Raw genomic sequence first — 14,619 nt, 5'->3', positions numbered from 1 at the left:
GCCGAGCGGTCTAAGGCGCTGGTTTCAGGCACCATTCTCTTCGGAGGCGTGGGTTCCAATCCCACAGCTGCCGAACGTGTAATGTTTCCTGTGTCGAAGGCAGATGCACCCATTGCCCGCAAAGGAAACAACACAACAACGCGTGAGCGTCTGCTTGGTGAATTGTCGTAGAACAGTGCGTGGTGCAACGACAGGATTTGTAGGCACCTTTTGCTCTCATCATTGCTGGCGTTCGTCTCCACGAAATGCGTCCGGAGCACGCCGTTCTATAACGCGAGAGAGTGGATTTTTTACAGTTGTCGTCAGTTAACCGTGGGCGGCTGCTGCGTTCGCTGGAAAGAGCACTTCCGTCGTTATCCGGTTTGGTCTAGTGGCAGTGTAAACCGAGCATTAGACTGTGGTACTACTGCGGCAAAGAGTTTCCTATCAACTTTGGACAGTTTTGACATGTGGGTGAACTTCTGTGATTCGGAAGCTGCGTGAGTTGGCCGGCTTATGGTTGAAGTGACAACTTGTGCAATCGTATGTAGCTAGAGTTGGTAAACATTTAATTAATCGCAACTGCCCTATAGAATCGAGGTAGGACTAAAGAGTGTCCGTAACGGTATTTGTCTTCTCCATAAGTGTAAGTTATCGCTATGGTTGTTAGGCAGTACAATGAAGAGCTTAAGTATTTGGAGAAGATTTCGCCTAGTTGTTGGAAAATTAAGAAAGGTTTCCAACCAAACATGAATGTTGAAGGCGTGTTCTATGTTAATAATCACCTGGAAAAATTGATGTTCGATGAGCTTCGCAATGCATGTCGGCCTGGCATGGTTGGAGGCTTTCTACCAGGTGTAAAACAAATAGCGAATGTGGCTGCCTTGCCGGGTATTGTAGGAAGATCAGTTGGCCTTCCGGATGTGCATTCCGGCTATGGTTTTGCGATAGGTAACATGGCAGCTTTTGATATGGGTGATCCAAAATCAGTCGTGTCTCCAGGAGGAGTGGGTTTCGATATAAACTGTGGTGTGAGGCTCTTGAGGACGAATCTTCATGAAAGGGATGTTCAGCCTGTTAAAGAGCAGTTAGCTCAGAGCATGTTCGATCATATTCCTGTTGGTGTTGGTTCAAAGGGAATAATCCCTATGAATGCTAGAGATATGGAAGAGGCACTGGAAATGGGAATGGATTGGTCACTTCGTGAAGGTTATGTATGGGCTGAAGATAAAGAACACTGTGAGGAGTACGGCCGCATGTTGAATGCTGATCCAAGTAAAGTCAGCATGAGAGCAAAGAAGAGAGGACTGCCTCAGCTAGGTACCTTGGGAGCAGGGAATCACTATGCTGAGATACAGGTAGTTGATGAGATCTACGATAAATGGGCTGCCAGTAAAATGGGAATAGAAATGAAAGGACAGATATGTGTCATGATCCATTCAGGAAGCAGAGGCTTTGGGCATCAGGTTGCTACAGATGCATTGGTTGCCATGGAAAGAGCTATGAAACGTGATAACATTGAGACCAATGACAGACAGCTAGCGTGTGCACATATTATGTCCCCAGAGGGTCAGGATTACCTCAAAGCTATGGCTGCAGCTGCAAATTTTGCGTGGGTCAACAGGAGCTCAATGACATTTCTCAGTCGGCAGGCTTTTGCTAAACAATTCCGGATGACACCTGATGACCTAGATATGCATGTAATTTATGATGTTTCCCACAACATTGCTAAAGTTGAGGAACATTATATTGATGGTAAACAGAAGACACTGCTGGTACACAGGAAGGGCTCAACTCGGGCTTTCCCTCCCCACCATCCACTAATTCCTGTGGATTATCAGTTGACAGGACAACCAGTGTTGATTGGAGGTACCATGGGGACCTGCAGTTATGTTTTAACTGGAACTGAACAGGGTATGCGAGAAACCTTTGGCTCAACCTGCCATGGTGCAGGTAGAGCCCTTTCTCGGGCGAAGTCACGACGTAACTTGGACTACCAAGATGTCCTCAATAAACTAGAAGAAATGGGTATCTCAATTAGAGTTGCTTCTCCAAAATTGGTTATGGAAGAGGCACCTGAATCATACAAGAATGTGACTGATGTTGTTGATACATGCCATGAAGCAGGTATTAGCAAGAAGTGTATCAAATTACGACCAATTGCTGTTATTAAAGGCTGACCGCATGCCAGTTTTTCAAAAAAAGTGTCTGAATACAGTAAAGTATGTGTTACTGCATTTAAAATGCCGCATTTCAGTATGTGTGATTGAATGTAAAACATCATCTGTGATGAAGATGCAAGAATTGTTTTGAACTTTAAGTTATTCTGTACTTACCCACTGATAAATTGAAGTGTTAACCAAATTGAAAATTTTATTTTCTTATCCCACTAACTATATTTTGTAAACTATTGATATCTGAGTTTTCAGTCTTTTACCTTCTGATTTCTTAAATGTAAAATAAAATCCTCATGTAAGGTTTTTTTTTCCACTACAAATGCTGTTGCAGAAGACTTCCTAACAAAGTTTCATAGTTAGACAAAAAAGGTTAGGCTTTCACTAAAATGAAAAGCCATGCTACTTACTGGTGTTTAAAATGTTGGTAAGTGTCCACGTCAAGACTGTACTAGTTAACAGACCTTGAGAAAATCTAGGACGTTAAAGAAGAAAGATATTTCTTTGTTATTATGTTACAATACATATCACAATGCTCCCAACTGTGTAGTGTGGAAGAATGTTGTAGATCACACTGTGAAATGTAAGACACTTCTTGACGTTTCAAGTTTCACACAATAGGGACTTAAATTTACGGTGCCATAAATGGTACAGCTAATGTGATTGCTTTGTTCCTTGCTTACTGTCTGGCCACTTCATCAGTGCAGTGAATTTGTATAGGCATGTTCTTGTGCCTTTATGGGATTATTTAGAACCTAATACCCAGAAAACTGTAATAAAATGTAATGATTTGCAAAAAAAATGAAAAATAATAATGTAGTGGTAAAAAATAGTATCCTAAACTTTTATGTTTTTACAAACTTTTTGGTCCCATGTTTCACTGGCTTCAGTTGCTCATCAATGTACATCATATAATCAATTTATTTTGTGAAATTAATCTAAAATGGTTAAACTTGTTTCCAGATTTTACTTTACTGTTTAACTAGCAAGTTGCCTACCATTGCTTGAAAGTTAACATTATAAAGAAACTGTGCTTAAACATATATAAAATAACAGATGTGACAGCTATTACTGAGAGTAACTTTGGAATGGTTTTGTGTAATATGAGGAAGATGCTGTTCTCAGTAATGTGTTTTGCAGATTTATGAAATATGTTGGCTTATTGAACAAGCAAAAGGTCTACAGCTGTTAAATGCAACAGCCAGCTCAGCCTATAAATTAACAAAAGTAAGCAAAAGGGTAATTGAATGATTGGAAATACTAATGGCATTGTGAGTCATGTAACAAATGTGGAAATGTATTATACTTGGAAAAAAACAGAACCAAAACATCGGTGACATGATGCTCTGATTGAAACAAGTTATAAGATTCTCATTCTGATATTACGTGTAACATTGATCCAACTGTGTTAAGTTAGTGATTGGACATATAACAGTGTGCAGAAAGATTAATCATAAATTACTTTGTTTTATAACATCGTAAAATTGTAATTGATTGTGCCACTTCAATTTTTGTGGACTGTAGTATGGCATGTAATGGATTCAGTATGTATTTGTATTCTTTGAGTGGCACAATCAATAGGTATTCACACAAACACAATGTACTTGATCACGAAGTTGAAAGCAGCAGCTACTTGCATCATTCTAAAACAAAGAATGTTTTGAGTGTCTGCTTCTCTCTCCAACTAATTACAAATCCCCTGTGTCTGTTGAGGCATTTTCTTGTAAGTTTCAAATATTAGTGTGTTGGCACATTTAACAACTGTGCAATTTCTTGAACATTGATCCACATTAACTAGAAGCTTCAGTTCAGACAAAGAAATAAAATCATTTGCAAAGAAAAAAAAAAAAAAAAAAAAAGTGGCTAGGATACCTGGCTCTCAACGAGGAGGCCCGGTTTCCATTCTCGGTACCGGACTTGCGCGTTTTTCTTGCTCCTCCTATGCGACTTGTCTCGACTTTGCTCGACTGACGCTACGCTGACGCGTGCAGAAAGCTACGTTAAGTATGACTCGCGGCAACACCTGACGGCGAGAGAGATGCGGCGTCTATCCACTTGTTATCGAGCCACATACCGGTACCTGTAGTCAAGAGGCTTGGAGGACTGCAAGACATTGCCACGGAGGTGAATGCAGCTAACCACTGTAGTTAGAGTCCTAACAGCGCAGGCACGTTCATTTGCTCGTATACATGTGATGGAGACCGTGTCTGACACTGCTGTGGCGTACACCTTGGCCTAGGATTTGCTGGGTATCGCCACTTGCATTGCAGCCAGCTGCCTTCGCGGGCGCCTCCGTGGCCATGGCCGTGATCGTCTAGTGGTTAGGACATTGCGTTGTGGCCGCAATAACCCAGGTTCGAATCCTGGTCACGGCAATTTTGAAAGTTTTGCCTTGCTGCCGTTGCAATGGCGAGTACTCGAAATGACAGTACTCTCTTGATTTTTTCACTCGTGTTCCGCAGGCCGCAGTTAGCACTACCACTTCATCCCCAACACGTAATGTCGCCTCCCAGAGCGCAGACGTCCGCTGCTCTCTGTAGTCGAAAAGGGCAGTCGTTTGAAGTGCGATGGATGAGCAGCCAGTCCCAGCAGAACAGGAAGCTGTGGCGTGCACTGTTTCTACAAATGCTAGGAACACTGGCGCACCAAGCAGCGCATGTAGCGTGGCCGAGCGCTTTAAGGCGCTGGTTTAAGGCACCAGTCTCTCTGTAGGCGCGGTTTCGAATCCCGTAGCTGCCGGGGGTTTTGATGTGATCGCGTTAACCTGCCGCTTTTCCTTCAAGTGTAACCTCCTTGAGCTCACATATGTTTGATACATGGAGCATTCTAACTCCGTCTGACAGTTACAGCTACGATACTTTAGTGGTTAAGGAAAGCCCAGGTTCGAAACCTGGTCACGGCACGAAAACGTCTCTTGACGCTGTCTCCTTAACTGCGACAGCTACAGACAAGTGGCGTCGCTACCATACGGCGGGCACGGCTTTTTCTTGCGTTGGATGGCCTAAAGAGACGCTTCCAGTGGGAGAGCAGTGGAAATACATGGCACGGCGATTGCCAAGATACTTCCATTTCGAAGTGATCTTTGTAGTACAAACGAAACGTTTTGCCGCTGCTGGTCCAACGGTAACGTGGCCGAGCGGTCTAAGGCGCTGGTTTTAGGCACCAGTCTCTCCGGAGGCGTGGGTTCGAATCCCACCGTTGCCACTTTTTACGTCTCATTTTTGTGCCGTTGCGGTGTGTTCTCGTGGGGTAGGAAGCAGCTCTTGTGACGCGCGTGTTGTGTAGGTAGCGTGGCCGAGCGGTCTAAGGCGCTGGTTTCAGGCACCATTCTCTTCGGAGGCGTGGGTTCCAATCCCACAGCTGCCGAACGTGTAATGTTTCCTGTGTCGAAGGCAGATGCACCCATTGCCCGCAAAGGAAACAACACAACAACGCGTGAGCGTCTGCTTGGTGAATTGTCGTAGAACAGTGCGTGGTGCAACGACAGGATTTGTAGGCACCTTTTGCTCTCATCATTGCTGGCGTTCGTCTCCACGAAATGCGTCCGGAGCACGCCGTTCTATAACGCGAGAGAGTGGATTTTTTACAGTTGTCGTCAGTTAACCGTGGGCGGCTGCTGCGTTCGCTGGAAAGAGCACTTCCGTCGTTATCCGGTTTGGTCTAGTGGCAGTGTAAACCGAGCATTAGACTGTGGTACTACTGCGGCAAAGAGTTTCCTATCAACTTTGGACAGTTTTGACATGTGGGTGAACTTCTGTGATTCGGAAGCTGCGTGAGTTGGCCGGCTTATGGTTGAAGTGACAACTTGTGCAATCGTATGTAGCTAGAGTTGGTAAACATTTAATTAATCGCAACTGCCCTATAGAATCGAGGTAGGACTAAAGAGTGTCCGTAACGGTATTTGTCTTCTCCATAAGTGTAAGTTATCGCTATGGTTGTTAGGCAGTACAATGAAGAGCTTAAGTATTTGGAGAAGATTTCGCCTAGTTGTTGGAAAATTAAGAAAGGTTTCCAACCAAACATGAATGTTGAAGGCGTGTTCTATGTTAATAATCACCTGGAAAAATTGATGTTCGATGAGCTTCGCAATGCATGTCGGCCTGGCATGGTTGGAGGCTTTCTACCAGGTGTAAAACAAATAGCGAATGTGGCTGCCTTGCCGGGTATTGTAGGAAGATCAGTTGGCCTTCCGGATGTGCATTCCGGCTATGGTTTTGCGATAGGTAACATGGCAGCTTTTGATATGGGTGATCCAAAATCAGTCGTGTCTCCAGGAGGAGTGGGTTTCGATATAAACTGTGGTGTGAGGCTCTTGAGGACGAATCTTCATGAAAGGGATGTTCAGCCTGTTAAAGAGCAGTTAGCTCAGAGCATGTTCGATCATATTCCTGTTGGTGTTGGTTCAAAGGGAATAATCCCTATGAATGCTAGAGATATGGAAGAGGCACTGGAAATGGGAATGGATTGGTCACTTCGTGAAGGTTATGTATGGGCTGAAGATAAAGAACACTGTGAGGAGTACGGCCGCATGTTGAATGCTGATCCAAGTAAAGTCAGCATGAGAGCAAAGAAGAGAGGACTGCCTCAGCTAGGTACCTTGGGAGCAGGGAATCACTATGCTGAGATACAGGTAGTTGATGAGATCTACGATAAATGGGCTGCCAGTAAAATGGGAATAGAAATGAAAGGACAGATATGTGTCATGATCCATTCAGGAAGCAGAGGCTTTGGGCATCAGGTTGCTACAGATGCATTGGTTGCCATGGAAAGAGCTATGAAACGTGATAACATTGAGACCAATGACAGACAGCTAGCGTGTGCACATATTATGTCCCCAGAGGGTCAGGATTACCTCAAAGCTATGGCTGCAGCTGCAAATTTTGCGTGGGTCAACAGGAGCTCAATGACATTTCTCAGTCGGCAGGCTTTTGCTAAACAATTCCGGATGACACCTGATGACCTAGATATGCATGTAATTTATGATGTTTCCCACAACATTGCTAAAGTTGAGGAACATTATATTGATGGTAAACAGAAGACACTGCTGGTACACAGGAAGGGCTCAACTCGGGCTTTCCCTCCCCACCATCCACTAATTCCTGTGGATTATCAGTTGACAGGACAACCAGTGTTGATTGGAGGTACCATGGGGACCTGCAGTTATGTTTTAACTGGAACTGAACAGGGTATGCGAGAAACCTTTGGCTCAACCTGCCATGGTGCAGGTAGAGCCCTTTCTCGGGCGAAGTCACGACGTAACTTGGACTACCAAGATGTCCTCAATAAACTAGAAGAAATGGGTATCTCAATTAGAGTTGCTTCTCCAAAATTGGTTATGGAAGAGGCACCTGAATCATACAAGAATGTGACTGATGTTGTTGATACATGCCATGAAGCAGGTATTAGCAAGAAGTGTATCAAATTACGACCAATTGCTGTTATTAAAGGCTGACCGCATGCCAGTTTTTCAAAAAAAGTGTCTGAATACAGTAAAGTATGTGTTACTGCATTTAAAATGCCGCATTTCAGTATGTGTGATTGAATGTAAAACATCATCTGTGATGAAGATGCAAGAATTGTTTTGAACTTTAAGTTATTCTGTACTTACCCACTGATAAATTGAAGTGTTAACCAAATTGAAAATTTTATTTTCTTATCCCACTAACTATATTTTGTAAACTATTGATATCTGAGTTTTCAGTCTTTTACCTTCTGATTTCTTAAATGTAAAATAAAATCCTCATGTAAGGTTTTTTTTTCCACTACAAATGCTGTTGCAGAAGACTTCCTAACAAAGTTTCATAGTTAGACAAAAAAGGTTAGGCTTTCACTAAAATGAAAAGCCATGCTACTTACTGGTGTTTAAAATGTTGGTAAGTGTCCACGTCAAGACTGTACTAGTTAACAGACCTTGAGAAAATCTAGGACGTTAAAGAAGAAAGATATTTCTTTGTTATTATGTTACAATACATATCACAATGCTCCCAACTGTGTAGTGTGGAAGAATGTTGTAGATCACACTGTGAAATGTAAGACACTTCTTGACGTTTCAAGTTTCACACAATAGGGACTTAAATTTACGGTGCCATAAATGGTACAGCTAATGTGATTGCTTTGTTCCTTGCTTACTGTCTGGCCACTTCATCAGTGCAGTGAATTTGTATAGGCATGTTCTTGTGCCTTTATGGGATTATTTAGAACCTAATACCCAGAAAACTGTAATAAAATGTAATGATTTGCAAAAAAAATGAAAAATAATAATGTAGTGGTAAAAAATAGTATCCTAAACTTTTATGTTTTTACAAACTTTTTGGTCCCATGTTTCACTGGCTTCAGTTGCTCATCAATGTACATCATATAATCAATTTATTTTGTGAAATTAATCTAAAATGGTTAAACTTGTTTCCAGATTTTACTTTACTGTTTAACTAGCAAGTTGCCTACCATTGCTTGAAAGTTAACATTATAAAGAAACTGTGCTTAAACATATATAAAATAACAGATGTGACAGCTATTACTGAGAGTAACTTTGGAATGGTTTTGTGTAATATGAGGAAGATGCTGTTCTCAGTAATGTGTTTTGCAGATTTATGAAATATGTTGGCTTATTGAACAAGCAAAAGGTCTACAGCTGTTAAATGCAACAGCCAGCTCAGCCTATAAATTAACAAAAGTAAGCAAAAGGGTAATTGAATGATTGGAAATACTAATGGCATTGTGAGTCATGTAACAAATGTGGAAATGTATTATACTTGGAAAAAAACAGAACCAAAACATCGGTGACATGATGCTCTGATTGAAACAAGTTATAAGATTCTCATTCTGATATTACGTGTAACATTGATCCAACTGTGTTAAGTTAGTGATTGGACATATAACAGTGTGCAGAAAGATTAATCATAAATTACTTTGTTTTATAACATCGTAAAATTGTAATTGATTGTGCCACTTCAATTTTTGTGGACTGTAGTATGGCATGTAATGGATTCAGTATGTATTTGTATTCTTTGAGTGGCACAATCAATAGGTATTCACACAAACACAATGTACTTGATCACGAAGTTGAAAGCAGCAGCTACTTGCATCATTCTAAAACAAAGAATGTTTTGAGTGTCTGCTTCTCTCTCCAACTAATTACAAATCCCCTGTGTCTGTTGAGGCATTTTCTTGTAAGTTTCAAATATTAGTGTGTTGGCACATTTAACAACTGTGCAATTTCTTGAACATTGATCCACATTAACTAGAAGCTTCAGTTCAGACAAAGAAATAAAATCATTTGCAAAGAAAAAAAAAAAAAAAAAAAAAGTGGCTAGGATACCTGGCTCTCAACGAGGAGGCCCGGTTTCCATTCTCGGTACCGGACTTGCGCGTTTTTCTTGCTCCTCCTATGCGACTTGTCTCGACTTTGCTCGACTGACGCTACGCTGACGCGTGCAGAAAGCTACGTTAAGTATGACTCGCGGCAACACCTGACGGCGAGAGAGATGCGGCGTCTATCCACTTGTTATCGAGCCACATACCGGTACCTGTAGTCAAGAGGCTTGGAGGACTGCAAGACATTGCCACGGAGGTGAATGCAGCTAACCACTGTAGTTAGAGTCCTAACAGCGCAGGCACGTTCATTTGCTCGTATACATGTGATGGAGACCGTGTCTGACACTGCTGTGGCGTACACCTTGGCCTAGGATTTGCTGGGTATCGCCACTTGCATTGCAGCCAGCTGCCTTCGCGGGCGCCTCCGTGGCCATGGCCGTGATCGTCTAGTGGTTAGGACATTGCGTTGTGGCCGCAATAACCCAGGTTCGAATCCTGGTCACGGCAATTTTGAAAGTTTTGCCTTGCTGCCGTTGCAATGGCGAGTACTCGAAATGACAGTACTCTCTTGATTTTTTCACTCGTGTTCCGCAGGCCGCAGTTAGCACTACCACTTCATCCCCAACACGTAATGTCGCCTCCCAGAGCGCAGACGTCCGCTGCTCTCTGTAGTCGAAAAGGGCAGTCGTTTGAAGTGCGATGGATGAGCAGCCAGTCCCAGCAGAACAGGAAGCTGTGGCGTGCACTGTTTCTACAAATGCTAGGAACACTGGCGCACCAAGCAGCGCATGTAGCGTGGCCGAGCGCTTTAAGGCGCTGGTTTAAGGCACCAGTCTCTCTGTAGGCGCGGTTTCGAATCCCGTAGCTGCCGGGGGTTTTGATGTGATCGCGTTAACCTGCCGCTTTTCCTTCAAGTGTAACCTCCTTGAGCTCACATATGTTTGATACATGGAGCATTCTAACTCCGTCTGACAGTTACAGCTACGATACTTTAGTGGTTAAGGAAAGCCCAGGTTCGAAACCTGGTCACGGCACGAAAACGTCTCTTGACGCTGTCTCCTTAACTGCGACAGCTACAGACAAGTGGCGTCGCTACCATACGGCGGGCACGGCTTTTTCTTGCGTTGGATGGCCTAAAGAGACGCTTCCAGTGGGAGAGCAGTGGAAATACATGGCACGGCGATTGCCAAGATACTTCCATTTCGAAGTGATCTTTGTAGTACAAACGAAACGTTTTGCCGCTGCTGGTCCAACGGTAACGTGGCCGAGCGGTCTAAGGCGCTGGTTTTAGGCACCAGTCTCTCCGGAGGCGTGGGTTCGAATCCCACCGTTGCCACTTTTTACGTCTCATTTTTGTGCCGTTGCGGTGTGTTCTCGTGGGGTAGGAAGCAGCTCTTGTGACGCGCGTGTTGTGTAGGTAGCGTGGCCGAGCGGTCTAAGGCGCTGGTTTCAGGCACCATTCTCTTCGGAGGCGTGGGTTCCAATCCCACAGCTGCCGAACGTGTAATGTTTCCTGTGTCGAAGGCAGATGCACCCATTGCCCGCAAAGGAAACAACACAACAACGCGTGAGCGTCTGCTTGGTGAATTGTCGTAGAACAGTGCGTGGTGCAACGACAGGATTTGTAGGCACCTTTTGCTCTCATCATTGCTGGCGTTCGTCTCCACGAAATGCGTCCGGAGCACGCCGTTCTATAACGCGAGAGAGTGGATTTTTTACAGTTGTCGTCAGTTAACCGTGGGCGGCTGCTGCGTTCGCTGGAAAGAGCACTTCCGTCGTTATCCGGTTTGGTCTAGTGGCAGTGTAAACCGAGCATTAGACTGTGGTACTACTGCGGCAAAGAGTTTCCTATCAACTTTGGACAGTTTTGACATGTGGGTGAACTTCTGTGATTCGGAAGCTGCGTGAGTTGGCCGGCTTATGGTTGAAGTGACAACTTGTGCAATCGTATGTAGCTAGAGTTGGTAAACATTTAATTAATCGCAACTGCCCTATAGAATCGAGGTAGGACTAAAGAGTGTCCGTAACGGTATTTGTCTTCTCCATAAGTGTAAGTTATCGCTATGGTTGTTAGGCAGTACAATGAAGAGCTTAAGTATTTGGAGAAGATTTCGCCTAGTTGTTGGAAAATTAAGAAAGGTTTCCAACCAAACATGAATGTTGAAGGCGTGTTCTATGTTAATAATCACCTGGAAAAATTGATGTTCGATGAGCTTCGCAATGCATGTCGGCCTGGCATGGTTGGAGGCTTTCTACCAGGTGTAAAACAAATAGCGAATGTGGCTGCCTTGCCGGGTATTGTAGGAAGATCAGTTGGCCTTCCGGATGTGCATTCCGGCTATGGTTTTGCGATAGGTAACATGGCAGCTTTTGATATGGGTGATCCAAAATCAGTCGTGTCTCCAGGAGGAGTGGGTTTCGATATAAACTGTGGTGTGAGGCTCTTGAGGACGAATCTTCATGAAAGGGATGTTCAGCCTGTTAAAGAGCAGTTAGCTCAGAGCATGTTCGATCATATTCCTGTTGGTGTTGGTTCAAAGGGAATAATCCCTATGAATGCTAGAGATATGGAAGAGGCACTGGAAATGGGAATGGATTGGTCACTTCGTGAAGGTTATGTATGGGCTGAAGATAAAGAACACTGTGAGGAGTACGGCCGCATGTTGAATGCTGATCCAAGTAAAGTCAGCATGAGAGCAAAGAAGAGAGGACTGCCTCAGCTAGGTACCTTGGGAGCAGGGAATCACTATGCTGAGATACAGGTAGTTGATGAGATCTACGATAAATGGGCTGCCAGTAAAATGGGAATAGAAATGAAAGGACAGATATGTGTCATGATCCATTCAGGAAGCAGAGGCTTTGGGCATCAGGTTGCTACAGATGCATTGGTTGCCATGGAAAGAGCTATGAAACGTGATAACATTGAGACCAATGACAGACAGCTAGCGTGTGCACATATTATGTCCCCAGAGGGTCAGGATTACCTCAAAGCTATGGCTGCAGCTGCAAATTTTGCGTGGGTCAACAGGAGCTCAATGACATTTCTCAGTCGGCAGGCTTTTGCTAAACAATTCCGGATGACACCTGATGACCTAGATATGCATGTAATTTATGATGTTTCCCACAACATTGCTAAAGTTGAGGAACATTATATTGATGGTAAACAGAAGACACTGCTGGTACACAGGAAGGGCTCAACTCGGGCTTTCCCTCCCCACCATCCACTAATTCCTGTGGATTATCAGTTGACAGGACAACCAGTGTTGATTGGAGGTACCATGGGGACCTGCAGTTATGTTTTAACTGGAACTGAACAGGGTATGCGAGAAACCTTTGGCTCAACCTGCCATGGTGCAGGTAGAGCCCTTTCTCGGGCGAAGTCACGACGTAACTTGGACTACCAAGATGTCCTCAATAAACTAGAAGAAATGGGTATCTCAATTAGAGTTGCTTCTCCAAAATTGGTTATGGAAGAGGCACCTGAATCATACAAGAATGTGACTGATGTTGTTGATACATGCCATGAAGCAGGTATTAGCAAGAAGTGTATCAAATTACGACCAATTGCTGTTATTAAAGGCTGACCGCATGCCAGTTTTTCAAAAAAAGTGTCTGAATACAGTAAAGTATGTGTTACTGCATTTAAAATGCCGCATTTCAGTATGTGTGATTGAATGTAAAACATCATCTGTGATGAAGATGCAAGAATTGTTTTGAACTTTAAGTTATTCTGTACTTACCCACTGATAAATTGAAGTGTTAACCAAATTGAAAATTTTATTTTCTTATCCCACTAACTATATTTTGTAAACTATTGATATCTGAGTTTTCAGTCTTTTACCTTCTGATTTCTTAAATGTAAAATAAAATCCTCATGTAAGGTTTTTTTTTCCACTACAAATGCTGTTGCAGAAGACTTCCTAACAAAGTTTCATAGTTAGACAAAAAAGGTTAGGCTTTCACTAAAATGAAAAGCCATGCTACTTACTGGTGTTTAAAATGTTGGTAAGTGTCCACGTCAAGACTGTACTAGTTAACAGACCTTGAGAAAATCTAGGACGTTAAAGAAGAAAGATATTTCTTTGTTATTATGTTACAATACATATCACAATGCTCCCAACTGTGTAGTGTGGAAGAATGTTGTAGATCACACTGTGAAATGTAAGACACTTCTTGACGTTTCAAGTTTCACACAATAGGGACTTAAATTTACGGTGCCATAAATGGTACAGCTAATGTGATTGCTTTGTTCCTTGCTTACTGTCTGGCCACTTCATCAGTGCAGTGAATTTGTATAGGCATGTTCTTGTGCCTTTATGGGATTATTTAGAACCTAATACCCAGAAAACTGTAATAAAATGTAATGATTTGCAAAAAAAATGAAAAATAATAATGTAGTGGTAAAAAATAGTATCCTAAACTTTTATGTTTTTACAAACTTTTTGGTCCCATGTTTCACTGGCTTCAGTTGCTCATCAATGTACATCATATAATCAATTTATTTTGTGAAATTAATCTAAAATGGTTAAACTTGTTTCCAGATTTTACTTTACTGTTTAACTAGCAAGTTGCCTACCATTGCTTGAAAGTTAACATTATAAAGAAACTGTGCTTAAACATATATAAAATAACAGATGTGACAGCTATTACTGAGAGTAACTTTGGAATGGTTTTGTGTAATATGAGGAAGATGCTGTTCTCAGTAATGTGTTTTGCAGATTTATGAAATATGTTGGCTTATTGAACAAGCAAAAGGTCTACAGCTGTTAAATGCAACAGCCAGCTCAGCCTATAAATTAACAAAAGTAAGCAAAAGGGTAATTGAATGATTGGAAATACTAATGGCATTGTGAGTCATGTAACAAATGTGGAAATGTATTATACTTGGAAAAAAACAGAACCAAAACATCGGTGACATGATGCTCTGATTGAAACAAGTTATAAGATTCTCATTCTGATATTACGTGTAACATTGATCCAACTGTGTTAAGTTAGTGATTGGACATATAACAGTGTGCAGAAAGATTAATCATAAATTACTTTGTTTTATAACATCGTAAAATTGTAATTGATTGTGCCACTTCAATTTTTGTGGACTGTAGTATGGCATGTAATGGATTCAGTATGTATTTGTATTCTTTGAGTGGCACAA

The 14,619-nt window shown here is 42.4% G+C and overlaps 3 protein-coding genes and 4 non-coding genes across 7 annotated transcripts; all 7 read left to right on the top strand.

The window, feature by feature from the left end:
• Positions 1-464: 464 nt before the first annotated feature.
• LOC124785616 (RNA-splicing ligase RtcB homolog) lies at positions 465-2,343 on the top strand. The gene has a single exon (XM_047254195.1). The coding sequence runs from the start codon at positions 639-641 to the stop codon at positions 2,157-2,159; it is 1,521 nt and encodes a 506-aa protein (XP_047110151.1). The 5' UTR covers positions 465-638; the 3' UTR covers positions 2,160-2,343.
• A 2,113-nt stretch (positions 2,344-4,456) lies between these two features.
• Trnah-gug lies at positions 4,457-4,528 on the top strand. Its single transcript has one exon. It is a non-coding gene; the product is annotated as a tRNA-His (tRNA).
• A 747-nt stretch (positions 4,529-5,275) lies between these two features.
• Positions 5,276-5,357, top strand: Trnal-uag. Its single transcript has one exon. It is a non-coding gene; the product is annotated as a tRNA-Leu (tRNA).
• A 553-nt stretch (positions 5,358-5,910) lies between these two features.
• On the top strand, positions 5,911-7,789 carry LOC124785568 (RNA-splicing ligase RtcB homolog). The gene has a single exon (XM_047254192.1). The coding sequence runs from the start codon at positions 6,085-6,087 to the stop codon at positions 7,603-7,605; it is 1,521 nt and encodes a 506-aa protein (XP_047110148.1). The 5' UTR covers positions 5,911-6,084; the 3' UTR covers positions 7,606-7,789.
• A 2,113-nt stretch (positions 7,790-9,902) lies between these two features.
• Positions 9,903-9,974, top strand: Trnah-gug. Its single transcript has one exon. It is a non-coding gene; the product is annotated as a tRNA-His (tRNA).
• A 747-nt stretch (positions 9,975-10,721) lies between these two features.
• Trnal-uag lies at positions 10,722-10,803 on the top strand. The gene has a single exon. It is a non-coding gene; the product is annotated as a tRNA-Leu (tRNA).
• A 553-nt stretch (positions 10,804-11,356) lies between these two features.
• LOC124785600 (RNA-splicing ligase RtcB homolog) lies at positions 11,357-13,235 on the top strand. Its single transcript, XM_047254194.1, has one exon. The coding sequence runs from the start codon at positions 11,531-11,533 to the stop codon at positions 13,049-13,051; it is 1,521 nt and encodes a 506-aa protein (XP_047110150.1). The 5' UTR covers positions 11,357-11,530; the 3' UTR covers positions 13,052-13,235.
• The last annotated feature ends 1,384 nt before the right edge of the window (positions 13,236-14,619 follow it).

This window comes from Schistocerca piceifrons, chromosome 1 (genome assembly GCF_021461385.2).
Source record: "Schistocerca piceifrons isolate TAMUIC-IGC-003096 chromosome 1, iqSchPice1.1, whole genome shotgun sequence".
Classification (NCBI taxonomy): domain Eukaryota; kingdom Metazoa; phylum Arthropoda; class Insecta; order Orthoptera; family Acrididae; genus Schistocerca; species Schistocerca piceifrons.
This window is presented reverse-complemented; position numbering and strand designations above follow the sequence as displayed.